Source organism: Camelus ferus, chromosome 16 (genome assembly GCF_009834535.1).
Source record: "Camelus ferus isolate YT-003-E chromosome 16, BCGSAC_Cfer_1.0, whole genome shotgun sequence".
In the NCBI taxonomy this organism is placed as follows: Eukaryota; Metazoa; Chordata; class Mammalia; order Artiodactyla; family Camelidae; genus Camelus; species Camelus ferus.
This window is the reverse complement of record NC_045711.1, coordinates 36,519,236-36,546,576: the sequence shown is the minus strand read 5'-3', so window position 1 is coordinate 36,546,576 and position 27,341 is coordinate 36,519,236. Positions and strand designations below refer to the sequence as shown.

Here is a 27,341-nt window from a genome sequence, read left to right as displayed (position 1 = left end):
CCTTCCGTTACCTCCCTTCCAAAACCCCGCTGGGCAGATAAATCATGAGGTAGTAGCTGAGTTAGTACGGGAAGAGGAGGGGCAAACACCTACGACAAAATCTGGAATAATTCTCTGGAGGAACACACGCAGAAAATAGAAGTCTCAGCTCTCCTAGGCGAAGTCCTGCCTAGAGGCAGAGGAGTGGTGGGAGGAGACTGTTGAAGTGGCTCCCCAGTTCCTATCTCAAGCAATTTTGTTCTGGGAGAGTTTTTTGAGGGGTGAAAATGAGACTGTAAATCTGGGCTCTTCTTGTTAAAGAGATTAATTTCACTGATTAAAAAGGTGTGGGGGAAGGAAGCTGGATAAAAATCTCATTTCACTCCCTTGCTAAGTGTTTTTCAATTGCCCCAAGGTAAAAGCCTAAATTTTCTAAGGCTTTGAATGTTTGCTTGGGTTCTAGCCAGACAAACAATAGCCCACTCCCACACTCTATTTCATAATATTTCTGAGCTACTTTATCATCCCTTAAATTACCAAGTCTCTCTCCTCTTAGGGATCCTGACATGTGTGGTTCCCTCTGCCTGGAACATGGACACTCTTTCCCTCTTTGTCCTCACATCTCAGATTTTTCACTTCCTTCAGGAAGCTTTTCCTAAGAGTGCCTGGCAGTCATATATGAAAACCTATAATTACAATGCCATATAAAAAGTGGAGTGCCAGTTACCTATGATTTGTTATGGGGGAGACAGGAAAGTTCTCTTAAAAGAACTGAAGTATGAGGGAGCAGTATGTTTATTTCTATTACAGTGATTGTACTAATATTGGCCCAACATTAGGAAGTTGATATCTCTTGCAAGGCAAGGAGACACTTTTGAAATTGTTAGGTTAAGTAGTGCCAGAACTGGCCCATTGCCTCCCTCTGAACTAGAGAAAGATCAACCTGTTGTTATTCATACAGGAGGCTCTAGAATTTCTACAGTGGAAGGGTAGGTGGGTTAGGCATAGCAACTGGTGATGGTCGTGCTTGAAAATTCATCTGCATAGTACTTACATCTTAAGAAGACTGTTTTGTATACTAGATGGTTATTAATGGGGGGCCCAAAACTCCTTTGTCACTGCCACTGCTCCTCAGTATAGTCCTTTGCCTGGTTTTCTAGAGAAAAGGGCAAGAGGAGAGATGGGGAAGCATCCTGAGTTCCAAGGGTGATAGGTGATAACACAGGAAGTACCATTTATTAAAGATCTACTAAATGCCATGCATTTGTACACATTATCTCATATAACCTAAGTACTCTATCAAGTATTACCTAATATATCAGAGCAGTAAATAGCAGCTCAGCGTCTTTGGAAACAGGTAGACTGAATCCTTGTTAGATGAGCGACCCTGGACAAAGTTTAGTCTAAGATTTAGTTTCTTCATCTGTTAAATGAGGCTATTGATTCCTACTTCGAAGGGTTGTTGGATGCTCAGTAGTGATAATAAAGAAGGAGTAAAGAAACAGGATCAGGTTTAGTAATTTGCTCAAGGTCATACAACTTAGTGGGATCCCAATTCCGGTTTGGCTAATTCTACGGCCAATGTTGTTTCCATTACCACTTTGTAATTAGGTATAATCGTTTTGAGCAAGTTTCATTAAGTCCTCTGGACCTCGGATTCCTCATATGTAAAATGATAGAGTTCATTCATTAAATTCATGTGTCAAGCAAGGGGTGCATGTAATGGAGACAGCATTTCCTTTCTCCTCTTTTTCATTCCACGTAGGTCATTTATCTTTAACTTCTAAAATGGACCATGCAACCACCTTACTAAGCGGGCATAGCTGCACAAACATAATTATTCAGATTCCCCTTTATTTCCTCTTCTTTACTGTACCACCTAGGCTCCCGCCCCACCCAGCCCCAGGCCACGCCCCGGAGTGTGACGTCAGCACGCCCCGTACGTCGCGGCGCGGCGCTCACTGGGGGCCCGGCTTTCGCCCGCTGCTGCCGCCGCCGCCGCCGGCCGCGGCTGCTCTCCCAAGATGGCGGCTCCTCCGGGCGAGTACTTCAGCGTTGGGAGCCAGGTGTCGTGCCGGACGTGCCAGGAGCAGCGGCTGCAGGGCGAGGTGGTAGCCTTCGACTACCAGTCCAAAATGCTGGCTTTAAGTATCCTTCCCTACACGGAGCCCGAGGCCGGGCCGGCGTGTATGTGCGGTGGTGGGGGGGTGGGGGACGACGGCGGTGGCTGGGGCCCTCTCCGGGCCTAGGGGCGACCGGCTACCGCGGCGCCCGGAGCGCATGCGCACGGCCCTGAGCTCCCCTCCCCCTCTCACAGGTCCCTCGGTCCGCCTTGGGAACCCTGTCTCCCACCCCTTGTGGGAGCTGGGCCCCGAGCGAGGGTGGGTGGGTGGACGGGGGCTTGACACGCGGATGGCTTTTCGGGGGGAACGCTTGGAGAGGGGACACAGCACAGTGATCTGCAGAGGGGTGGTCGTGGTAGGGGGCTGGTGATTGGAACCCGGATGGAAGAGGGGCGGGTAAAATCATGTGGGGAGGGGGTGTGTAGAATAAGGAACTGCTAGTGGGACAAGGATATGGAGTTGAGGACGGGTTGTCTACTGATGGGTTTTGGTCCAAGAAAGGGCGGTGGGGTGGTGACCAAATGGGCTTCTCCTGTTTGCGGGGAGAGTAACTGCAGGACAGAGTTTATATCAGAACTGGGGATAGGTGCTTGTTTTGCTGGTGTTTGTGTATGAGTGGTGCCACTGGGGGCAAGTAGTGCTGAGTTTTAGGCTTCTCAGTCATTTGGAAATTGCTGTTTTGGGGATGTTTGTATTGGGAACCTTGTCCAGAGAGAGGACCACGTTTTTCAGGGGCTTATGTATGGATGTGTGGGTTACAGGTGAGAGAATAAGTTACCTTCTCTTGCTCAGTCCGGCACATGGAGTCCTGACTTCTCCACAGTAGTAGCCTTCTCTATTGAAAGTGGTAGTGTTAAACAGAATGGAAAAGGTGGCCTCTTTCTTTGGGGTAGAAATGATTTCTGAATTAAGCCAGGAAACTCAATCTTGGAAACAAAATACTTCCTGGTTGTAATAAATGTGCCACCCCTTCCCCTTTTATTTAAGCCACAGGTGGGTTTATTTGGATTCTTTTTTTTTTTTTGAGGTGTAATCTTTTATGGCACCTTTCAAAAGGAAGTTTCTTCCTGAGTCTACTGCCTTTGAGTGACAAGTATTTTAATTCATTAAACCACCATTTGTAAATTTCTAGCTTAGGAAGATGTCCTTTGAAACTAATTACAGCAAGAAGAGTTGCATTTTTTGTTGTTGTTGTTGTTTTCTTTTTTTGTTTGTTTGTTTAAATACAAGACTTTATACCTGGACCAAATAAGACGTTTTGCATTAGTGGTTTAGTTGGAAGGGTTTTGGAATGAGGAAGTTGACCTACAGTGTGCTCTTGAGAAATGACTGGAGAAAGTGAATGAATGAATGAATGAATGGGTTAACTAGTTGGGTCACCTTCCTTTCCACTGCTTTAGTTTACTCCTCTGCAAAATGGGAAATCTCAAATCTGAAGAAGTGAAAAGAGCACTGTTCAGATATAGGGGGTATTACACCAAGAACAGAAAGTACTTACTCTCCTGTGTAGTTCATTAAGTTCAAGACAAACAGTAGTATACATACAGCATTGAAACTGCATTAAGCCTCTTCATAAGACCAGTAGAGAGAAAGTGACAGAAACCCTTTTGAGGCTTCCAGTTCTGGATTGTGTTTGGCTTTGTAAAGCTTGAGATCTTTTGGTTATGGGGGTGAGCGGGAGGAAGGTGACAGATGGAGATTTCCTGAGGAGAGCTTTGATTCTTGTGAGTCTCCCCTCTCTTGCTCGTGGCATACCTTTTACAGAAGCCTTGTGTGAATTGTGTTTTCCATGCCCCTTTTGGGATGTGTCAGTGCTCTGCTTGCCCCTATTTTCCTTAACTTTATTTTTTCACCAGAATGTCCCTCTTCCAGTGGAAAGCCCAACCACGCAGACATCTTGCTCATAAACTTACAGTATGTTTCAGAAGTGGAAATAATTAATGACCGAACAGAAACCCCTCCTCCCCTAGCTTCACTCAATGTTAGTAAGGTAAGGACTTGAGGGCAGTTCTGGCTCTCCGAAATGATGGGAAATTTGAGTCTCATTGACTCTTGGTGGTACATACATTGTCCATTGTTTGTTTTTCACTTTTTTCACTGACTTATAGTTGCTTGTTCTGATATATTTTAAAAAATATATCAGTTTAATTTTTCTCTTTATTCCTGGATATCTTCAGAAGATTTTAAGTAGTGTCTTAATGCCCAGAGAAATAGATTTGAGAGCTGGCTTTTGTCCTTTGTAAAAGAGGACTGGGGTTTTTTTTGTTTGTTTTTTCCTTAATCTGGAATTCATGTGTGAACTTCCAGTGTTGATGGGGCTGGGTAGGGGTGTTGCTTCTGAACCTCCTGAAATTGCTGTGTGTGCATACCTGAATATATGTGTTTCCTGGGTGAAGATCTGGAGTATTTTTCAGATTCTCAGAGGGATTCATGACCTACAAAAAATTGAAAGCCACTGCCATAGAGCTTAATTTTGCCATTATGTTTGAATTTCAAGGTCTAACAAAATTAGAGGTTTAGGATATTTTAATTTTGGATGTACAGATTGGTCTCTGGGAACCCCAAAAACTTTTCTGATTCTTCAGTTCTATTAGCCAAAGTTTATATTGATGAATAATAATAATATCCCAAGTCCTGTTGTAGCCTTTGCTGTTCCCTGTACTTGGAACACCCTTTCAGAATGACTGAAGTGTTATCCATCAGGACTCAGTTTAATGACACCTCTTCCAAGAAATCTTCTCTGATCACCCAGGCTAAAGTGATTTGCCCCCATTATTCTCTCTTACAGTATATCTTATCCTTCAGAGTATAAGGTGACATATCATTAATAGTCCAATCTGAAACATTTTTGAGAGTGTGGGGTAGGGAGATGCTTTTGTTTTTCACTGAGACAAGTGTAGATTGGTATATCCTGGGCAAATTGGGACTTAAGGTTACCCTATTCATAGCCTTTTTGTAAGTATAATTTTATATCATTTATTTACTTTTCTGTATCACGAAACTTTTTTGTGGGGGTGGGAACTATACCTGTTTTGTTAATCACTGAGTATACACAGAGCCTTGCACAGAGTAGGTGCTTCAAAAATGTTTGTTGAATGAATAAGTTAGGTCTTCAATTTTTGTAGCAGCTCCCTTTTTCCTTAAGTCTCTTGAATTAGTATGGCGGAACTTTTCCCTCTAGAAGAGTCTTGTAATAATATATATTCATCTGTCTTTCTTGGGAATGTTGTGTATTTGCTACAATTCAGCAAAACAAGGAAACACTCAGGCAGCCGAAACAACAGAGGGTAACTGAGGCTGGCAGAAAGTAGTTACCTCAGATCTGGAGCTCCCTTCTTTCTAGATTCCAGGGAAATGCCACAGGTTTTTTAGTGATGGCTGAGGACAGAATCAGAGCAGTCTTGGGTTTCATATTAAAGGCTGTTGCATACAGAATATCCCATTCTCAGATGTGTAGATTTTTGAAACCCTGGCTTAGTCCTCCTATTAGAGTATAGGAGATCTTTGGATGAACTTCTATTAGCAGAAGAGATTTTAAAAGGTTCGAGTAAAATAGTCTATGACTGGTATGTTGAGGGGGAAAAATAGTCTCTAAGTTATCCTTTAGTGTTTGTAGGGTTTGAAAACTCACTAAATAACTGAACCTTTAGTGAGTAGTAGAAGAAAGATTATCTGAAAGAAGGATGATTTTATCAAGTTTAAAAGGTGTTAGGATTCTGCTCTGTGACCACCAAGTGTCACTGTCTGAGAGGGGCTGGAGTGGTGTGGGTGGGATTGTTAAGTGGGAGCTGTTAGAAGCAATTCTCTTCTTACATTTGACCTCAAATATAAATAATTCTTGATTATTAGATTATCTTTGCCTTTAGGGTTTTGCTTTCTGCTGGTCAGTTATTATAAACTAGTTGTTTACCTACTCTTTTAAGAAAGCAGCAGGAAGTAACAGTTTGGGGAATATCAGAAATCTTTACTTTTCTTACTTTGTGGCCTGCTTGCCCAGTCTTTAAAAGGTTTGCTAGGAAAAGGAGTCAGAAACTAAATATTAAGATTAGGTTGGAGGGCTATCTTTGGGTTTCATTTATTCATTCTTCCATTTGTAGAGATGTTTATGAATAAGCTATATTGGTTTTCCCTTGAAACCAACTTTAGGATGCTTTATGATTCTTCCTTAGATTCAGTTAGATTTAGAAGAGCCTTCTGGGCTGTTACTGAAAACAGCTAATCTGGGCAGCTGTTTACATGTTGCTTGGATGACATAAAAATTTCATCTCATTGAAGAAAGAGTATGGACTTGGGGTGGGTTGTTGTTGTTTTTTTTTTTAAGATAGAGGATTGTTTAAGCATTTAAGCACGAAAGTGCTCTGAAATCCCTGGAAGAAAACTGTTGATGCTTGCAATCTAGGGGAGCATTGCCTGTGTACTTCACTTCCAGTGGAAGACACTGTCACATGATTGCTCATCTTGCTGACATAGTAAGTGCTCTGTTAATTAAACGTGTTGATACAAACTGGACATTTACTCCAACCCAGCAGGAAATGGAAGGCCTTTTAAAGGAAATACTTAATTCCAGCCCAACTAGAGATGGTATGAACCAGCAGTTCTTGGAGATGAGGTTGTTTTGCTTTTGATTGGCACTTTCACTGCAGGCTAAGAAGTCTATGTCCACAGCAGTGGGATGTCAGAGGAACCTTGGAAGAGGGCAGTGAGGTTGTAGAAGGTGGAAGTTTTTTTTTTTTTTTCACTATTTAAATGGAGGTACTGGGGATTGAACTCAGGACCTCATACATGCTAAGCATGCACTCTACCACTGAGCTATACTTTCCCCAGAAGGTGGAAGTTTTGAATGTCATTTTATCATATCCACAGTAGCATTGTCTCCTGTAAAAGTGTTTTAAATTTCCTGGCTATAAAAGTACAAAAACACGTGAACTCCAATCATAAGTGAGGTTCAGGTTATTCACCATGTGGCTTACTAGTTTACTCTCATGAGGAAGGTTTAAATATTACATGAGAATGAGAGCTCAGGATACACGTGGTAGGGTGCAGTAAAGTGTTTCTTAACAAATTCCTTTGAATTGACTCTACACCTGGTTCTCCAGGGATAAAGATTGCCTTTGGAGTAGCAGTGCTCTCAGATGATTTGGGACATGTCAACATAAACAAGATTCCCTTCTGTGTAGCATTTATCAAACATTTACTGACAGTTTTGTGCAAGGCATTGTGGTAAGCTCTGCTGGGCACCATACCTTACATTTTTCTAGTGCTTTAAAGCTTACAGAGAGCTTTTAAACATCTCATTTCATCTTCACAAGCACACGTTGTGATCTTTAGAGTTTATTCTTTTCCTTTCAGTTTAACAGATGAAAAAACAGGATTATTAACTTAAGTGACTTGTTCCAGGTTATACAGCTTGTAGTGTGGGAACTAATATTTTTATGTGCCACCCTCTGAACTAGCAGTTGGTAGACATCTTGTTTAATTGTAACAGTTGTTCTTACAGTGTGGGTACCGTCACCATCTTACAAAAGAATAAACTGAATCTCCAAGAGGATGAGTCACTAGCTTAAGGTCATTCAACTAGTATGTGATAGAACTGGGATTTGAACTCAGGTCTGATGTTTTGATGGCAAAGTTCCATGTTTTGCTAACTTGTGTGCTTAGTCCAAGGAGCTTCTGGAGTAGTTTGGGGAAATGAAATGAGTACCCAGATATCTATAATCCTAAGTAGTATTTCTTAGTAAAGAGAAATTTCTGTGTTGTGTGGTCAAGAGCAGTATGGCTTAGTATAAAGAACATTGGAACCAAGCAGATAAATCTTTAAAGTCACTTCTCTGCCTCTTAACCTTACTAAGCATCAGCTTTCTCACTGTAGAAATGGAATCATTTTAGTTCCTATCTCAGAGAGTTGTTATGAGGATGAGGTCAAGTGGACCAGAGTTGATAGATGTTAGTCCTATTCTCCCACATGAGCTATGTGTAGACAGTTGATATTCCTTGAATTATGGTATATGGACAGGATGGGGGAAGGAAGGCAGTATGACAGAGGGACACAGCTAAGAACCTGGTGCTATTACTATGTCAGTCTTTCCTGATAGTCAATCTGACATTTATTTAGATGTCGGAACTTGCCAGCCCAGGATTGGGGAAAATCAAAAGTCTGTTGGATACCTCTTGTTGAGGACCAGAATTAACTTGAATTTCCAGGGCAGTGATATCATGTGGCGTAATTAAGTGAACATGTCCCTGAGTCCTGGAGGTTAGAGTGAGCAGTCACAGAACCTAGGAGGTTGTGCTTTCAACTTCTGAGACTCCTAGGAAACTCACTGAGACAGCCAAGGCAAGTGTGTGTATTCATTTGTTTAGATAAAGGCCTCCAGTGCATCAAATGAGATGTTAGTCTTATCACTTTGCTGATTTGGAGACTTTCTGGAGGAGATGTTTGTATATTGTGGGAGGGAGGCAGGAAAAGGGACAAAGTATGAAAAAATTGACCTCTGCAGATGAGGCATCCACCTCCTTTACCAAACCACTGTCTGACTTGTCAGCCTGTTCTGAGTATTTATTACCCATTTATACCTTACTAACCAACAGTGAGTGATCAGAGGAACTAGGAAGAAGAGCTTCAAAGAGCTTATCATCAGCATCTGGTAATGAAGAATAAGTTTGCTGCCTTTGGAGAAAAATGGTGCTTGAGGATTGGTCTGGGGGTGGAGGGGCCTGGTAAGGCTGAGAGAATGGAAGCGTTACAAAGTTCACTTTTAAAAGGAACTGACGTCATTGCTTACCTTTAGGTATGGTGCCACACAGGGAGGAATTGACTTGGTTTTTGTTTTGAGTTTTAACCAGTTTGAAAGCTAACATTTAGCATAACCTTATGGCTTCTGTTGTTATGAGGGATAATCCTCAAGTATGAGTAAATTCCTGTGGTAGTTGGTAGCTGCTGCATTGTGGCCTGTGTTCACGGACCTATCCTGTTAGCTGGGCCCTTGACCATATCTTGCTCCAGTGTGTTGAGGTATGGAGTTATCACCAAGTGGAATCAGGTGACTTGGCCCTCCTGTGTTTAGGGATGTGTATATTGGTAGGAGGTAGAAGGTGTTCATATTATGTGTAAATGTGGGGAAGGAAATAACTACTTGTCTAGGGAAAACAAGACTCTATAGTCAGATAAAATTTTTCTGGCTTCTAGAAGCTATATGTAACCAGTTGGCTCACTTGATTAGAATATGTTGTCAAGGCCATAGTCCCAGGTCAGAGTCTACCAGTAAGTTTTGTACCTGGTTCTGAGCAGACAACTGCTTCCTCAAAGAAGTGTCATGAAGATGGGGTGAAGAGGAAGAACCCATCACTGCTGAATGACAGGGGACACAGTAAGTAATGAGTGGTCAGTGAAATCAGAGAGGTAGAGTGCTTGACTGCCATTTAAAAAGTCACTAGTCTTTGAAGGAGGTCGTACTCAGTGGCATTCAGACTTTAGGGTCAACCTGACAGCCAGCTGACTCAGTGGGGCCCTTCTTAGGTCAAGAGTTTTGGTTTTGAAGGGGGTGTGGGGAGAATCACTGTCCACCTGAAAAGACAAATTGCTGAACCCAAATGACTGGCAGAGTTGTGCCATACATGTGTTGTTGTAGCCACCCCTGCTTTCTACCTCTTTGACACGGAGATGATTCAAAATAAGCACTTTACTAATGGTTCAGTGGTAGTATCTCTTACAGTGTTAAGAAAAGGGCATTCTAACTGATTTAATTTTCCTGGCAGAAATCAGGCTTGAGGGGAAGAAAAAACAAGTGGTGCAGTCAAGTTCTAGCATTGGAATTTTGAGACTAGCTTAGGTAAATACCAGAGACTACCCTGGAGAGTGAAGCAAATTGTATGTGAACGAGAAAATTAAAGGATCTATATACCACACCAAAAGCTAACAGTATAGTGTGGTAGAATGTGGGGAGTTTGAAGAACCGGGTTCTTTTTACAGCTAGGCTGCTAATGAATTGTGTGTGAACTGGGAACTGTTAGTTCTATGAATCTCTAAGAGTCAAAGTTTCTTTTACTTTTATCTGCCCCCCCCCCACCCCAATCCTGGTGCTGGGAATGATTTAAGACACTGCTTTTGCTCTCAAGAATCTCATGTTTGGGAGTGGTGAGGGACAGCAGCATTTGACTTTTTGCAGAGGGCAACGAACTTTCTGTAAAGGGCCCGACAGCTTTATGGGCTGTACATTCTCTGTCATGGTGTCAACTTTGCCTTTGCAGAAGTAGCCATAGGTGATATATAAACAAATGTGCGTGGTCATTCTGGTAAAACTTAACTAAAACAAGTGGTTGGCTGAATTTGGCCCACAGGCTGTGGTTTGCCAATCCTTAGCATAGAGTAGTGAACATTTTAGGGAAGGCTGCTCATATGTAACAATGGAGTAGGGTCTTGAAGAATAAAAGACAGATAAAGGGAGGAAAGTTAAATGGAATCAAGCTGATTTGGATTGATTTCAGTTTGTCCATCTCTGCAATTTAAAACCTTGCTGTTCTGTCAGTGAGCTAAACTGGAGGTCATGCTCAGAAGGGAGGGAAGGGACTAGTTAGTGCCAGACCGGTGTTATATACTTCACATGTATGTCTCATTGAACTCCAACAACAACCCTTGAGGATGCGCTCTCCCGAATGGACTGAGGCTCAGGAGAGGTTATGCGTGTTGCTCAGCCTCATGCAGCTGGTGAGTGGTAGGTACAGGTTTGAGTAAGAATCTCTTTATGGGGAAAGGGGGTGGCTTTTCTTTTTGACTTTGCTTTCTACCCTCCTCAGAGCCTAGGAAACAGCAGCACATGGCTCTTTCACTATCTCTGAATAAAAGCAACTCTTTGTTCCATAAGCAAAGCCCCTATTTTGGCACATAAAGTTAAAGGCATTTTTCAACTTACTGTTCCAGTTATATTTTGGAAGATATATTCTGTTTAGGATTTATAGCCTCTCTTGCAGCTCTTACAGAAAGCAGAAGAGAGAAAGCCTTGAGCTCACTGGCTAAAGGAAAGTTGGATTATATGGATTTTTCTGAAATAACCCGCAAGCCTTCTCTGTGTAATAATAATGATGTTAACAGCTAATACTTGTACAGTGCTTTACGACTCACCTAGTGCCTTCATGCATGTTATCTCCCTTCAATCCTCATGGCCATGTGTGAGATGGCTAATTTGAGAACACACTCTCATAGATAGGTTGTTGAGGTGAAATTTCAGCTTATGTACCAGCCAGTTCTTTCTTTGGCAGAGCCCTGCGGAGGTTCCACAGCAGTGCTGGTGTCAGGACTAGGAAATTACTCTGTGTCCACATTTGGTTGTCTGTTGTCGCTATGAATAGTGCTTGGTGACATAATTACAAGTAACTTAAGAAAAACAAAAACTATTGACTTGCTGATGACTAGTGTTTTAAGCCAGGTGAAAGATAAGACCTTGCTTATGGAGTGTACTCACTGACTTGAGGCTGGCCGTGCGATACATATGACAGCAATATGATGGTCAAAGCTAGAGACCAAGGAGGCACTAAGGCTCATGGATTTCCAGGGTGTTTTTCATCATAGCTGAAATCACTTAACATATCTTAAACTTTCAAGTGCAGGAGACTTGCTTGACTTAGCTTCTCTAGTCTTGAAAATGATGGGTCCAGAGAATACCTATCATTATTGGCCTGAAATTTTTTTTTTTTTAAATGAATCATGCTTTTGGTGTCCTTTTGAAACTGAAATATTTTCTCACGTAGAATCTGTTTTCTTAAAAGCATTCCTGTGAATTACTTTTAACAAAAGAAATAAAGGATGTCCTTGAGGTTTAGGGTGAGACCAGGGCCCTCTTTAGAAGAGGCCCTTCACTAAAAGGCAGACAACTGTGTTCTGTACAGGGGACATAGATGGAAATGCCAGCATTCACTGATAAAAATAGAAGATGGCAGCTGAGTCTTAAAATATTTTCCTTTTAAGCAAACATTTTCTTTTGCATTCAAATATGTATTTTCAACAATAATTTAGACTTACTTCTGTTAGGTGGAACTATTTGAATATAGTGCAGAGTTCAGAACGCAAGCTCTGGAGTCAGACTGTCTGGGTTCAAATCCAGACTCCCACTTGTGACTTGGTAAACTTGGGCAAACTTCTTAACAGCTGTGCCTTAGTTTCTCCATCGATTAAGTAGGAGTAATTTTAGTCCCTATTTCACAGAATTGTTGTGCAGATTAAATGTTTAATACGTGTGAAATGTGTAGCTTGGTGCCTAGCATGGAGTAAGTTCTCACTCAGCAAGTTAGCTCTTAAGGTTTTAGTGTTCAGTACCATTACCTCTTTGATTCTGTGTTTTGGTTCATCATTATGTGTTCTAGGACATGACTTCAAGCAAGTTTCTCTATTTTTTGAGTTCCCAGCTATCTGAGGTTGTAAAGAACAATATTTTGTTAGAAACTTTCGGACAGAAACTTTCAGAAGGTTGCAGGAAGACTTGGGGATATTGATAGTTGGGAGGAATTTTTTTGAGCCTGCTTGTTGCTAACTAAGAAGGAGGGCTTTTCAGGAGTATGCCCCAGAATTGAAACAGCAGGAGCAAACTTGGGCTCTCAGGACGACGGTTGTTCTTGGCTGCTCTGGTCTGCTGCCCCTCAGCCTCCGACAGGCCTTGCAGGTAGCCCGGACAGTTCTGGGGCAGCAGCAGCAGTGCTTCCTAACCCCTCTGTGAGGGCAGCTGGTTGGAAGGCCTCCATACACAGAGAAGATGAACCAAGAGTGGCTCAGTGGAGTCAGTAGGTCACACCCAGCAGGTTCCTCTCTGGACTCTGCTTCTCTTGTTGGATCAGCTGTCACAGCCTGTTAAATACTTACAGTAGGAATCCCTCTGGATTCACTACAGCACCTGTGCCTTCCTGGTCTGGGTATGTGAGAATAGGATGGCCCAGCTGGTGACTAAATTACAAGGTAAAGTTGTAACAAGTTGCTTGGATTATGATGTTGTGGCTGCTTTCTCTTCTCCCTGTCACTGAGTGCAGGAAGAGATGTGTGTTGTTGTTGTTCATTAATATACTCACTCAGGGGTTACCCAGCAGCAGGCATGACCAGAAGCCTTTTAATATTGATGGGCTTTGGTATCAAGTTCATGCGCTTCTCTCTGTTGCCCACATCAAGGTGCTATATATAAAATGGCCACAGGAGGAAGCACTGGTTAGTAGACAAGGAATAACTTTTGACTAGGAATCACAAAATAAAAGGAGAGGCAGATAAACGCAGGTTGTCTTGTGCAGTTATTTCAAGTAGGCCACATGCACATTAGTAACATGTATTTGTAGGTTTGTGCTTCTCAGTTTGCCTGAACCCAGTGTGTTCTTAAAACTGGTGCCTTTAACATTCTTTAAGATTCTAACCAGTTAGTGCTTCAGTTTTGATTGGAAGAGAGGCCAGCAGCTGGCACACTTGCGTTGAAAATGAATGTAGTATGGTGGTATTTATTGAATTTAAAAATTGCAATCCTGATGACCCTCCCTAGCTTAAAAGGCATACTTTGTACCTTCTCTATTGGGGGCATTTTTTTTATTGATTCTCTCTGGCAGTTTGACAGTCACCATAAACTTATTAACTTGGAGTAACTAGACCATTTATAGATAAGCATTAATTTACAAAAATATGATGTGGGGAAATGTAGAGCTACAGCTAACTTGAGGGTAGAGTGAGAGTTAGTTGCTTTACAAAAGAGCTTATTCATGTTTTTCATGAGTTTTAAGGAACATACCTAAAAAGAGCAAGGTAATCTCCCTTTCCCTCATCCACATTTTGAGAAAAAACATTTCTAGATTCTTTTTGTGAAGGTAATCTTCCTCATGCCTATTTGATACAGTCCTCTGTGGGAGAAACTTACCCCATTTATATAACTTCTTAGTGAAAGCAGATCTCTGTAGTTGAATGTTAGGTTTAAGCATTTTTTGGATTGCCATGAAAATACAGTCTGTAAACTGACTGCTGGAAGCTTCAGCGTTTGTGGTGAATCCAAATTCTCAAAGAAGCATGGTTGCAGGTACAGGTAGAATAGTCGAGGATATTGGGGCAAATTGAAATACAATCAGCTTACACTAATTTCCGCTGACTTTTCCAAGATGTGCCCTTGTATCATTTAGCATTTGAGATCTATCTGGACTATGGGTTGAAATGGAGAATCATCTAGTCCATTCTTCTTTGCTTTCAGAGTCTTCAGAAGAGATTGTACAAGAGGTGTTTTGGCGGGGAGCGGTTAGGGGTGTATTTTGAAATCATTGTTCTGTAACTATGGTGTTGCTGTCACTCAGGCTATCCAAACTAATCACTTTTGGCTAAGACTTATATCCATTTTATTCTGCCTCTGGCAAAAATTCAAAAGTGGTTCCACTCCCAGCCTTTTTTTCCCCTCTTCTAACTCAGTTTGTCAGTTTCATTCTTAAATATTCTGCATTGATAGATGACTGGTTTTCTGGAACTAACTCCTGTCTTCCTGAATGTGTGCTGTTATGTTTTTAACCCTACTGTGTAGGTGACAAGGATATTTCACTTTGAATACTCAGATTATCTAGTCAACACAAGCTTTATAGAAGCAGCTTTGTCTGACTCAACATTGGGAGATGTTTTTGGTTTTTAGGGATAAATACTTTAAAATAAAAAAGTCCTTGAAGTGAGAGCCTCCTGCCTGCTCATGGGGTAACAATCTACCTGACCACTAGCCACTTCTCAGGAGCTCTGCAGGAACTTGGTTAATCCAGGGGAGCTCTGCTTCCTTCCAGTTTTCCCTCTTTCCTTGTAGACTTCCGCTTTTCTTCAGGGATTTTGGAAAGTGAGTCTCAAGGGAATTCTTGTTACCAGGGTTTTCTCGGTGACTGACTAAGCTTTGCTTGTTGCTGGTTAAAATACACCACCAGCAGTTCTCTTTTCATAGAAGCTGAGTGCTTTCAAGCCACGAGGCTTTCTTGCTGTAGTAGGGATTGCCAATGCTCGGGGAATGCTGTCAGCCCTGTGCATTTCCTTCTCTGTAAGGTTGTAGCCTGGTGGGGCCAGAATGGCAGGCCCTGGCCTGAAAGATTACTTACTGCTTCTGTATCCGTCTCTCTCCATGTCCTGGGGACCAAGTGAAAAGGAAGCTCTGGCTTAACATCACTGCAGAGTTCTGGTCTTTCTTCCCACCTTTACCTAGGGAGACTGAAGTGACAGCGTGTATGAGCCAACTCTTCTGTGCTCACACTCCATCCTCCCTCAGACAGGTTTTGAAACTCAGAGGCAGTTGAGACTCACCAGGTCCCCATCACCAGATTGAGGGCCTCCTTTTCTCTTCACAGTTTTACCTAAGCTTAATAAAGTGCTTCATTTTACCAGCAATTGGACACTGAGTTTACTTTTCCCTCTGTAGAACTATATTTTGTTTATGGTTTGAATGGTCACTGTTAAAACAATATAAATGTTTCCTAAGAATTCCAAGCATCTAGGTACTTTGGTAATGTGCTGGAGGTATGATCTCTCTTTGTATTTAAGGAGCTGGTGTTTCGGGACAGATTGTGTGTTCTCATGTGTATGTTTGTGCGTATGTCGTTAGTATGCTGCAGTATACTAGTAAGTATGTGCTCATGTTCATGGATCTGAAAATCTCCAAATCATTTGTCTGACTTTTAGGTGCATTGTCTGCCTTTTGTTTTAACTGTCTTGTCTAGTGTATTTGTTTTGTCTTACACTCAAATTTGTACTTCTGGAGTCTCTGTCTTGCAACCAGTAGTGTGGGCCTGGGGCCAGAAGTATATTAGAGGGGCAGTAGGGATTGACAGGGTACCCAGCCCTGCTGGGAAGGATTTACTAGATTTGAGTAGCCTATCAGATTTTACTAGAATTTTTGACCTTTTTATGGTTGTTCCACTAGAGCACGGTTAAGGAGGGAGACATGAGTTAGAATACAGACCATTCTTTTTTTTAAAGAGCATAGTAGCTTCAGCCCAAGTTGAAGGTGGACAGTATTATGGTTAGGTTTCCTTTGAGTCTTGGCTGCACGTGTGAGGCACAGATAATCGTACTAGAATGATAGAGTCTGTAGAACCTCACATGCTGGTCTTTGAATGTGTGGTAGACATTAATTTCTCACCCTGAGGCTCTAAGACAGTAGCTGATAATTCTTAATTCTCTCCTTTCATAGAAATGTATGCATTACCTTTTATCTCTGACCATTACTTTCCACCAGGTAGCCCCCTAGTCATACTCTGTAACCTTGCCCTGCTCTGTTTTCTTTCTAGCACTGTCTGAAGTTATCTGTTTGTGTTTTTGTTTATAGTCTGTCTCCCTGCCCCTCTTCAGTGCTGTATCTCTTGTTTAGTACGGTGAATGTCTGGCACATGGTAGGCATTCAGTAAGTATTGGAAGGAAGGGATGTTTGCCAGGAATAGTAGCAGACTATTCAGGTATACTGTGTGTGGTTTTGTTTGTTTCACTTTTGATACCTGAGAAAACTGAATCTACCCAAACCAGCCCTTTCCAGCATCTTTTCCTCAACTTAAGTCCTAACTATTGGGAAGGATGAAGCTGAATGCTTTTCTGAGTCTCTTTCCTTTCCCCCATCCTAGCTTGCCAGCAAAGCACGGACAGAGAAGGAGGAGAAGCTGAGCCAGGCCTATGCAATCAGCGCTGGTGTCTCCCTAGAGGGCCAGCAGCTCTTCCAGACCATACACAAGACGTGAGTTGCGGGGAGCATAGGGGTTCCTTGCCCCGGGGGTGGTACTGCCTAACTTTGCTGTCTGGTGGCTGACTCTTGGGTAGTTGTGTTCCTGAAAGTCACCAGGGAAGCTCGGTAGTGTGTTGGCAATACCTCAGCTTCCAGGGATGTGCTTGTTGCCTTTCTGTATGGAACAGTGGTGTAATCACGGACAAGCTGTCTGCTCTGCCTTTAGCGTCTTCATCTGTAGAACTTAGTTTTGCATTAGGTTATCCCTAAGGGTCTCTTCCAGACCTAGTATCCATCATTTAGAACTAGTGATTTCTGCCTCTTTTATTATTTTGATCTTGTTGTTCATTTCTGTAAAAGCTGATGCAGTATTATTAAGGGGAAGTCATATCTATCTCACTCTTCCCAATTGTACACTGGGTGAACATAGGGAATTAGGGGGAGCAGAAGGCCACCTTATTGCCACCTCATAAAAGACATTTTGTCACAGCAGAAGTCATTTGACTCTCCGCTAGCTTCCCTAGCTGCTGAAAAACTGAAACATTTGACACTCCCCCTCCCCCCTGCTGCCTTCTGTTACCCTATTTAACCACCTGGGTCTGGTGCACAGATGGCAGCTGGCATCAGAGCTGTTTGAGGCCATGGTGTGAGTATTTGAACATTTACAGGTATGTGAAGGAACTCTCAGTAATGTCAGCTGCCCTGAGTTCCCCCAAGTGTGAACTGGGATGGGTTTTCCCAGTCTGGCAAGTCTCCAGCTGTCTGATAATTGAGAGGGGCCAGTTTAAGGAGCAGCTTCTACTGGGGTGGGGGGGAGTACAGATTGCAAGAAGATGGGGAGTTTGTTCTCCTGTCTTTTTAAAGGTGCCATTTCCCCATAGGCCAAAGATTGGGAAACTGTAGCCCCGGGCCACATCAGCTCATTTGTTTACATATCATCTGTTGTCTGTTGCTTTTGTGGGATAGCCGGAGAGTTCAGTAGTTGTGACAGAGATTGTATGGCCTGCAAAGCCTAAATATTTGCTGTCTGACCCTTTATAGAAAAAGTTTGCCAACCCCTTAAATACCCTAGGCTGGTATTTAATTAAGTTGAATCTAGTGGCCTGAGCCTAGCTCTTTATTTGTAACTCAAATTGGTTTGGGCTTCTGAGGCTGCTACCAAGTTTTCTATGGTTTTCTAGGTCCTTGATGCTTCAGAGTAATTCTTCTGGGCCCTCCTTGGAATAGGCATGCATCAGTTTCATTGCTTTTCCTAGCCAGTGGTGTCCAGGAAATATTTCTGGGCTACTTCTCCTTGTGGAATGCTGGCATCTAGTTATTGGCTGAGTGGTGAGCTAGGAACTTGGGGTTAGCTTTCTGGAGTTATTTATTCATTGGGCAGGAGGTGTGGGATGCCCTGCAAGAAGTAACTTTCACCTGCTCTCTTCTCCTTCCAGCATTAAAGACTGTAAATGGCAAGAAAAAAACATCGTAGTCATGGAAGAAGTTGTTATTACACCCCCATATCAAGTGGAAAACTGTAAAGGCAAAGAGGGGAGTGCACTGAGCCATGTACGCAAAATAGTAAGTAAAGGAGCCATGAAACCTTAGGGAGAGGATGATTCCTTGGCCTTCACCCCTCCAGCATCAGGCAGGACATTATGTCGCAATCCCTGCCCTTTCTGACACAGTCTGCAAGCAGCCCTGCCTAATTACCCTGCCTCCCCACGCTGTGCTGCTCTACATCCATGGCTTGGACACTCTAATGGGGATGGAACCACTGGGCAGTGTGGAATAAAGTGAATGGTCAATCCCATGTCCTCTGCAGTGTGGCTTTTTGAAATTAGCCAGACCATTCCATGGTATTGGGCCTGAGCAGTTCCTCTCATCCCAGACTGCTCAGGAAGGGCTGGTTGGTGTACATCAGTTGCTGTTGGCGTCTGTGACCCTGCAGGTATCATCTAACTTTCTAGATTGAGCTGTAGCATTTGTAAAAATAAACTGAGCATTGAGAGACCAATAAGAATGTAAAAGTTTAAGTCTAATTCCCCACCAACTTTTCATTCTGCACTTGTGTGAGGAGGGGAGAGGGAGTTTGTGTCATTATAATCTATATATGGTAATATAATATTCTGTTTTAGTTTATAGATTATAGAAGATTTATAGATTCACCTTTTAGCCAGTCTTAGCTGAAGCTGCAAAAAAATTTGGCTGAATGAGGACCCCCATCTACCTTGTGAAGGCCAACAGACAGCAAGGGCAAAGGTGCTGAATAGTCCATGAGCCGGACAGCCAGGATGGGGCTGTCAAAGTCTGGAGTGAACTATTTGGGAGGCTTTGTGTGCCTATCTCTTTTTCTGATCTAAACTGGTCTCTTTCAGGTTGAAAAACATTTTAGAGACGTGGAAAGCCAAAAGATACTGCAGCGTTCACAAGCCCAGCAACCACAGAAGGAGGCTACCCTGTCATCCTGAGTCCACACATATGGAGGACTCTTCCAGCATCCAGCCAAGGAGGCGATGGTGGTGGCTTCAGCGGAGGCAGGCCGGGGGAGGGAAGGGATCCTATATTTCCTGTTGGCTCTTGTTAACAGAGGGTCGGCATTTCCAAATCTTAGACTTGAACAAAAAAAACACCCAACAAAAGAACAAGAGAATAATTTAAAAGTTGAATCATTACTTGACTAACAGACTTTGGTCCACCATGTCCTTTTCACAGCTCCCTTCTGGAACAGTCACCTTGTTAATTTTATTTTTGAATATTCCTTTTCTGCTCTGCCCTTTTACCTCTGACTTTCCTTTCCCAGTCTGTCTCTGCCATTCTGTTTTTATAAGTGGCTACACTTGCCTTCTAAGTGATTGAAAGAAACTTTTACATCTTCTCTTCCAAAATAAAAGTAACAAGCTGACTGTGATACTTAAGTTGAGACTAGAGCAGCAGACAGAGGTCTCACTTTAAATTTTTTTTTTTTTTTTTTTTTTTGCACAGGGCATGGCTTGAATTAGTTTTATTTTTCTTAACTTTAAATATATATATGAAAATATATATTAAAATGTTCTCTAAATATTTTCTGCTTCTTGCAGGTCTCTTTTTACAAGATCATGGCCGCTCTTCCCACCTCATTCCTCTGAAAATAAAAATTTATTGCCCTCCCCACCACCCATAGCCAGACAACTAACCTGACTTAGTTCACAGCGAGAATCCTCTGCAGCACTTTGTAGAGCCAGTGTATGCGGATGGGATCTGGCTTTGAAGGTTCCTGGTGGCTTTTTAGTCTTGAACTATGTGTGTACCGTCTCATATTTGGCCAAAACCTCAGGATTCTCCCTCTGCCTTTGTCTTACTTCATGGTACTAGAAGAACCTCCTCATCACTCTCCTGTCTCCTAGACAGGAGCATCAACTGCCCTTTCTCCTGTGCCCTCTGCAGGAAGAACTATTTTGCACGGCACATCTCAGCTCCTCCTCGAGGGATGGTTTTCTTTCATAAGAAACCTGGAGTCCACCTATCCCAACCTCTCTTAAGTCTGTATCCAGAGCCACTAGCCCAGGAGGAAGCTTGGATGACCTATTGTTTTTCTTCTCCTGCCAACCTCCTGCTCTTATGCCCTTCCCCACCCCTTGAAATTTTATAAGCTTATGACAGTTTGTATGTGCTCAGCCAATGGGCAGAAAACCTGGGAAGAATTTCTGGACTTCAGCCCACCAGTTTGTCTGGTTTGACTAACCTGCTGAGAGCTAAAACTGGCACCTGTTACCCCTGTGCCTTCAAGGCAGTCCAGTGGGGTAGAGTGTGCCACCCTCTAAATATCAGGCACTGTGTGGGAGTGGGTGATGCTCATGTGACTGGCTAGAGCTTCGGGGGTGGGGTGGGGATTAACTACTATTATTTTGGCCATGATCTCTTTCCCCTTCCTTTTTTTTTTAATTAAATAAATGGATCAAAATTAAATAATTCAAGCCCTGCCTTCAAAATGAATTTTTTTTTTTTTTAGTATTGTTTAGCAAAAACAATAAAACCCAAATTTTTTTAACCATCACTCATGTCTCGGGTTTGTACGTGCTTTAAAGGCCCTGGAGGGAGAGTGTCTCAGGATGCATGTTTGGTTTAACCTTTCCCTTTAAACTCTGCTTCCTATTCTTTACCCTCTCTCCTTCTACCCTTGAGAATTCATCCAGAAATACAGTATAAAGTGTGTAATTTAAGAAGGGGATCCAGGGTTGGGAGTTGTAGAGGAATAAAGGGGGTGAGTACATACGTATGACTATTTGTTACAGAACTGTTTGGAGGAGAAATGAGAGAAGACTGAGAAGTGTACTTTCATACTCACCTGCCATTGGTCAGAACTTGATTTCAAGTACGAAGCCTTTGATTTAGTCTGCATGGAAATGTAGACTTCTGGAGAAGGTAAAAGAGGGAGAAGAGAAGAGACCTTTGCATGATCTAGAAAACATAAGGAATGCAATTAAAGAAGTGAATGTGATTAATGGGAAATGGCAAGCCTGGAAAAAGGCTCTATGCCTCATGTCCCATGTCATCACCGCCCTCCCCCCCTCCCACCCCAGCCCTAGTGTCTAGGTCTGTGAGTGGAAAACAGCGGTACCAACTGTTTCTGGTAAGAAGCAGTTTTGACTCTTTGTGAAACCATCCAGGGGAACTTTGAGCAGTTCAAAAGGTGCAGTTAATATGGTGGGAAAGACAGGCAGTATAGAAGGAAGAGCAAGTACTTCGGAGACATGAATAGTTGGCTTCAAATCCTCACGTCCATTTCCTCATTTGTGACTGGATAAGTCATTTCACCCATCTAAGCCTTAGTTTCTCTAACTGTACAACTAATGCAACTAAAAACACAGAACTAATACTCATCTAGAATTGGTGCAAAGTGTTAGATAAGGCATTTTTTGTGGGTGGGGTTGGGGGGAGGTAATTAGATCTACTTATTTATTTTTAGAGGAGGTGCTGGGGATTGAACCCAGAACCTTGTGTGTGCTAAGCATGCACTCTACTGCTTCAGCTATACCGTCCCCCTAAATACTCCCCCTTAATACTTAGAAGGTGCTCTGTAAATGTTAATGTAAATGTTAGCTTGGTCCTGGGATGATTAAATCTGGAGATGAGATTGGATTAGCTGATTTTCAGAGGCTCCAACTTTGTTTTAGAAGTCTTTGTTTAGATGGCATTTTAGTAAAACATGGCTAATAGTAAAAACATTTGGGCAGGGGTAGGGGGCCTCAGAGCCCTGGCCTCTCAGCCTCTCACAAATCCCACCCCTACCTCTTCCCTGCAGTGTCTGAAGAATTTCTTTGATTGTAATTTGAAAACCACTCATTTCAACGAAGGTGAGTGGGTTCTACCAGGGCTAAGTGACTTGAGAATACCGCCACTGCCTATGGTGGCAGAGCTGGAACAAACCCCAGGCTTTATCACTTGTGGGCTCCTATTGCTACCCTGTTGACTTTCTGAACTGGTGGTGTGTGTGTTGCTCACTTGTGTGAGCCAGGTTTGGGAAGGAACACAGAAGAGACTGTTGAGAGTGGCAGAAATGGCCCCCCAGATTGAAAGAACATTAAACTGTTGAGTGTGGTGCAGAGGGCTTGCATCTGTGGTGGAATGTGTACAGGCAGTTTTCTAATGTCTCCTTGATTTTGAGGCATTCTCTTTTTCTCCTCACACACACACACCTTTACACCCTAGCACCCCATTACCTTCTTGCTACCACGTACATGCCTTTGGGTTTACTGCTAGTTAGAGCATCCAGTCAGTGTGGTATAAACACCCTCACCATAGTGAGTTGATACTGAATCTGTGCTGTTTTAAGTTTGAACAGCTCATTGCTGACTTTTGTTTTTGTTTTTGTTTTAATTGTCCAAGCATTTCAATATTAGTTAAGAGGCTCCAGTCTGGGAACCACTGATTCAGGGTAAAGGCTCTTTGACATTTTTGAAGCTAAGAATGTATGTGTCAAAATCTGTTCTCCCATAAGATGTACTGATAAAGGAAGATGTAGAGGGCTTGCCTTCATACACAGAGATGGAATTTACTGTCATGTTGATATGGAAGATACTGAGAATATATAATGAGAACATATAATTCTAGAAGCTGCAGTGCACAGGATGAATGGTGGGACAAGAGTTTGGGAACTGGGCTTGGTCATTGTTTACATGGTGGATTTGCTTTCCTATCACTGCTGGAGGCTGCTTTAAGTACCTCCAGAGAATTCCGCTTTAAGAAACTTGAAATCATCAGCATGTGCTGCCTAAACTTAAGGGGTTTAACATTACAGCACAGAGTACCTTGCAGATGAAAAAGGGATGCTCTTGGGCTGCCATCCACTGGTGATAGACTGCTGCTGGGTAGTAAAGTTTCAAAATGAGTTTTGTTCTTTTATATTGTAAAAGCTTTACATGGATCATCACAAGAAAACTAGAAAATAAGGCAAATATTGTCCATTTACCACCCCCAAAACATTATTGACATCTTTCATGTCCTCTAGATTTTTACATGCTTCTTTCTGCCCCTTGCATTTCTGAAAATGCAACACACTTTACCATATCAAAAGAAACTTGCCAACTAGTTCTCTCAGCCCTCTAGCCCACAAAGTGCATTCTTAGAATATCTATATATGGTATGGGGGCTAGATGATCTCAGATTACTTCTAACCTCAGTAGTCTATCTTGTTTTATCTTCACTGTCTTATCCTACAATACCTTGCTTCAAAGCCACCTGTAAAGCCATTCTCGACAATGAAAATGGAAAGTGATTCCTACAGTTTGTTTATATCACTCATTTCATGTGGTGTGTATGACTTGCATCGTAGTTATTTGTTTAGGTTTATCTTAAATGGTCTAATGGGGAATTCTGAGGCTCTAAGGCAAGGATAATGTATTATTCCCTAGCACCCAGCTGTCGAGAGAAGACTAAAGGTAGAATTTTGAAAACCTTCAGCTTAATAACTGGATAAGTTGCTTGAGCCAAGATGAAAAGTAGTCCAGGAAGACTGGGTTTTGAGGAAAGCTTGAAGTTAAGTTCGGACAAAAGATGAGAGAGTAAACACATGGAGCTGGGAAGGAGGGTTACCTGGTTCCAGCTTGAAAAAAGCAGGTCTTTCCCCCTGGTTTCTCCAGAGCAGATTTTGGCAGCTGGGACCAAGGCAGATCAGATTGTGGCCTGCCTTCCTACCTGGCCTCCCTGTCCCATTTTCCCGTAATTTCCAATTTTGTTGAAAAGACTAGAAAACTAAATTCCTGAACTGACGAGGTGAGGGTAAGGCAATTCTGACTTGTCAACTAATCTCTCTCCCCTTTCCCCCAGCTAATCCTAATGCTGACTCCAGCAGTTAGTCTTCTGTGGAGGGACAAACAAGTGGTGGCTTTCTGATCTGGCCTTGTTTCTGGTCTGTCCTAGCTTAAAGTAGTTGCTTATGCTTACTGTAGGGAGGTACAGGTACTGCTCTATAGAGAATGTTCTGGGATGGCTCTTAGAGGTGATTTAAGCTGAAATCAGAAGAATGAGGTGCCAGCCAAGAGAGCTTGGATAGAAGGACCGGCAAGAGCTAAAGTGGAGGTTGACAGGAGCTTGGGATGTTTAGGAACTGTTAGAATATAGGTGGCTGAAGCCTAGTGAGCAAGATGGAGAAACTGGCAGGAGCGCGAGAGCATGCAGGGCCTTGTACCCACTGTAGGGCTTCAGTGGGCAGTAGGGCAACAGTGGAAGTAGTAAGATTATTGGCATTAAGAAATGGCTGTTGTAGTGGTTCAGGCAGGAGATGGTGGTGACAAACGTGATCGCAGGACCAACTGGATGGCAGGGCAAGGTGGTGAGGGAAAGAGAGGAACTAAGAATGACTTCTTGGTGGATGGTGAGCAATGGGAGAGGAAGAGGTTTGTGGGAAAATGGAATTCTGTTTTGTGATTTTTGTCTTGCCCATGAAACACTGAAGAGAAAATGGCAAATGGGCAGCTGGATAAATGAGCTTAGAGTTCAGAGGAGAGGACCGGGCTGGAACTAGACATTTAGGATTTATGACCTTGTCCTGAACGCCAAGAAGTGAGGGATGAGATCCATGGCCACAGTGGAGGTTTTGGCCTCTGATAGGAGGGGTCCCTTCCCCCATGATAAAGAGGAAAGAAGGAGAAGACAGTATAGTTGCCGGTGAGTTTGTAGATTTGGCAGGGAGATGAGGGTGAGGGAGGACATGGCTGGTGGCTCAGTCAACATGCGAGGGAACTACTGTAAGATTACTGAGTGCCCTTTAGAGGTGTTTGCTTGTGCGTTAGGGTGTAACTAGGTGTCCACTGTATGACTGTTAGTCGTACTGAGTGACCTAAGTATAGACACAGAAGGTGGATAGTTGGGTACAAGTGGGATGGGAGGTTTATCAGGTCTGTGCTGTGGAATGAGAAGGGAGCTCAGTTCAGAGTTTGTAAGGGGGAGTGATGATAGCAGGGGACCCTTGACTCCTCCAGATGCATGCTCGCATTAAATACACGAGTTCTTGTTCAGATGAGTGTGAAAGTGACTTGCTGTCATCCGCGTGCACTGGCTATGGGAAGGCTATGCAGCCAGGTAACTCCAGAAGTCAGTGTGTGAACAGTGTGCTAACAGATGCTTCTAGTTCCAGGAGTGGGCCAGTTGCAGTTTCTGAAGCTCAGCACAGATATCTAGTACTTACAAATGCCAGTGATCTTGAAGCTTATATGGAATAGTCCAGCCTCCCAGTTTAAATAGCCTCTCTTACAGCATCCTCAACATTCTGCCCCTACTTGGACACTTTCACTGATGGGGAGCTCATTACTTTGAGAAGCAACATGTGATAACTGTCCTCCGAGCAGCAGAACAGGCTAGAGCTCGGGTCTCCTGCTTCCTAGTCCTTGCTCTTCATGCCCTTAAGTGAGGGGCCCCGAAGTTGCTAAAGAGGTAGATGATGACTGGGAGCTATCTTGTCTTCTCCAGTGACATGGCTTATTTTTAGCCAAACTCTTAAGAGCTTTTAAAAAATCTTGGTGCTATAATCCAATATACTGGTTATCCATCCCAACTTTGTGTACTGTCTTTATGCTTTCATCTTACCCAAAGGGACATCATGAAAGACTAATAAGATCCAGATGTTTGTCTGTGATAGCCATCTAATAAGTACCAAAGGAAATAAAGTTTGGATATAACTTATTTTTAGTGAACTTGTGTGGGCACCTAGTGGTCATCATGTTTTAGGTCACTGGTGAGAGACTACATATTCAATGAGCCCCTTTTGCACTTTGTTAACTTCTTACACTTACTTATCTGACTTTTGAAAATTGGAACTTGTACTATGTTCAAATCTCTGGTAACCTTCTGTTTATAATGGTTTCTCAGAGATTATTGACAATGATTCCTCATGTTTTTCCAGTATAATTTGCTTGAACCAGATCACCTGAATTAATTCAAAGTGGCTCAAGTCTGATCAACCACAGGCTCAGACCAATACCCCAGGTTGGTGGTGGCTCAGCTGCTCTTCCCATTCTGGGCCTCATCTGTGTTACTCACATGTGATCTTGACTTCTTCAATGGGTGTTTGGCTTACATGGGGGACAGTGGCCCAGTCTTTGGGGCACAGGAGCTTAGTAGTTAGGAGCACAACTGGATTCAGAAAGGCCTGAGTTGTGTCAGATTTTACCTCTGCCACTAATTAGCAGTATGACTTGGCAACTTCCCTGGCCTTACCAAGCATCAGTTCCCTAATCTGTGAGATGAGTGTCTCAGTTGAGGATTTATAATGAAGCCTTTAATGAGATGCCCTGGCCCTTGGTAACCAACTCTTCTATGTGGCCATTATTCTCTTAAGAGTTTGCTGGGTGAGGCTTGTGAGCACACTTGGGAACCTAGAGAGAAACTAACTAGTTTGGCCTCCCTGGGCAAGGCAGAAGCACTGGGTACAAACACGCTGGCCCCAGGCCCCTCTTCCAGGAGATGCTGGGCACTCCTTGAAGGCCAGAGGGGAGTGTTTTAGCCTTAGGCCTAACGAGAACAAGAAAGAACATTCCCTTCCTTTGTGCCTAGACGCTTTAGGAAGTAGGAATCAGAGAGGAGACACCTGTCTGTTTCCTGACTTGAGGTAGGGCTCCAAGGGGCCTCAAGCTGCCATCCTGACAAGAGAGAGAGCAGGACCTGGGGCTCCAGAAGGTAGGAGGAGGTGGAGGGGAGGAATACCTGTTCTTAGAAAAAGCAGGGCGGGGTCCTGCTCCCCTGGATATAAGGCCAAAAGGCCGTGGAGATTTCCTCAACCTGTCCCCCACCCCCATGCTCAGGGCTTTGGCTTCCTGAGAGCTGATTGCCACTGCTTTTGTGGGGTGAGGCTCTAGCAGGAGGCCAGCAGGGCAGGTAGCTAGAGCTGAGATTCCTCTGCCATTCCTGGGCTGGGGCTGCACTCAGCACATAGTGCAGGAATACAGGTGGGTGCATAGGTGTTCCACCTGAGGCCCTGACCTCATTGGCCAGGATCTAGTTGAAGCTCTGTCCTTGCAGGAGCAGACGAAGTTGCTCCTGAGACCATGTGGGAAATAAGTGAGGTGGAGTGGGAGTCAAGAAGGTCTAAAGGATTAAA

General features: G+C 43.1%; 1 protein-coding gene across 2 annotated transcripts; it reads left to right on the top strand.

Moving 5' to 3' along the window:
* The first annotated feature begins 1,918 nt into the window (after positions 1–1,918).
* LSM12 (LSM12 homolog) lies at positions 1,919–25,924 on the top strand. Of its 2 annotated transcripts, XM_032457325.1 has the most exons (5): positions 1,919–2,127; positions 3,959–4,092; positions 16,686–16,795; positions 18,220–18,346; positions 19,144–20,765. In XM_032457325.1, the coding sequence occupies exons 1-5, from the start codon at positions 2,004–2,006 to the stop codon at positions 19,234–19,236; spliced, it is 588 nt and encodes a 195-aa protein (XP_032313216.1). In that variant the 5' UTR covers positions 1,919–2,003; the 3' UTR covers positions 19,237–20,765. The 2 variants fall into 2 exon arrangements, with proteins under 2 accessions (XP_032313216.1, XP_032313217.1); XM_032457326.1 differs by lacking the exon at positions 3,959–4,092 and having other exon boundaries at positions 1,923–2,087; positions 19,144–25,924.
* The last annotated feature ends 1,417 nt before the right edge of the window (positions 25,925–27,341 follow it).

Coding starts and splice junctions, on each gene's coding strand:
- LSM12 (XM_032457325.1), top strand. CDS start 2,004: ATGGCGGCTCCTCCGGGCGAGTACTTCAGCGTTGGGAGCCAGGTGTCG. Junction 4,093..16,685: donor CTTCACTCAATGTTAGTAAG/GTAAGGACTTGA, acceptor CCCCCATCCTAG/CTTGCCAGCAAAGCACGGAC. Junction 16,796..18,219: donor TTCCAGACCATACACAAGAC/GTGAGTTGCGGG, acceptor TTCTCCTTCCAG/CATTAAAGACTGTAAATGGC.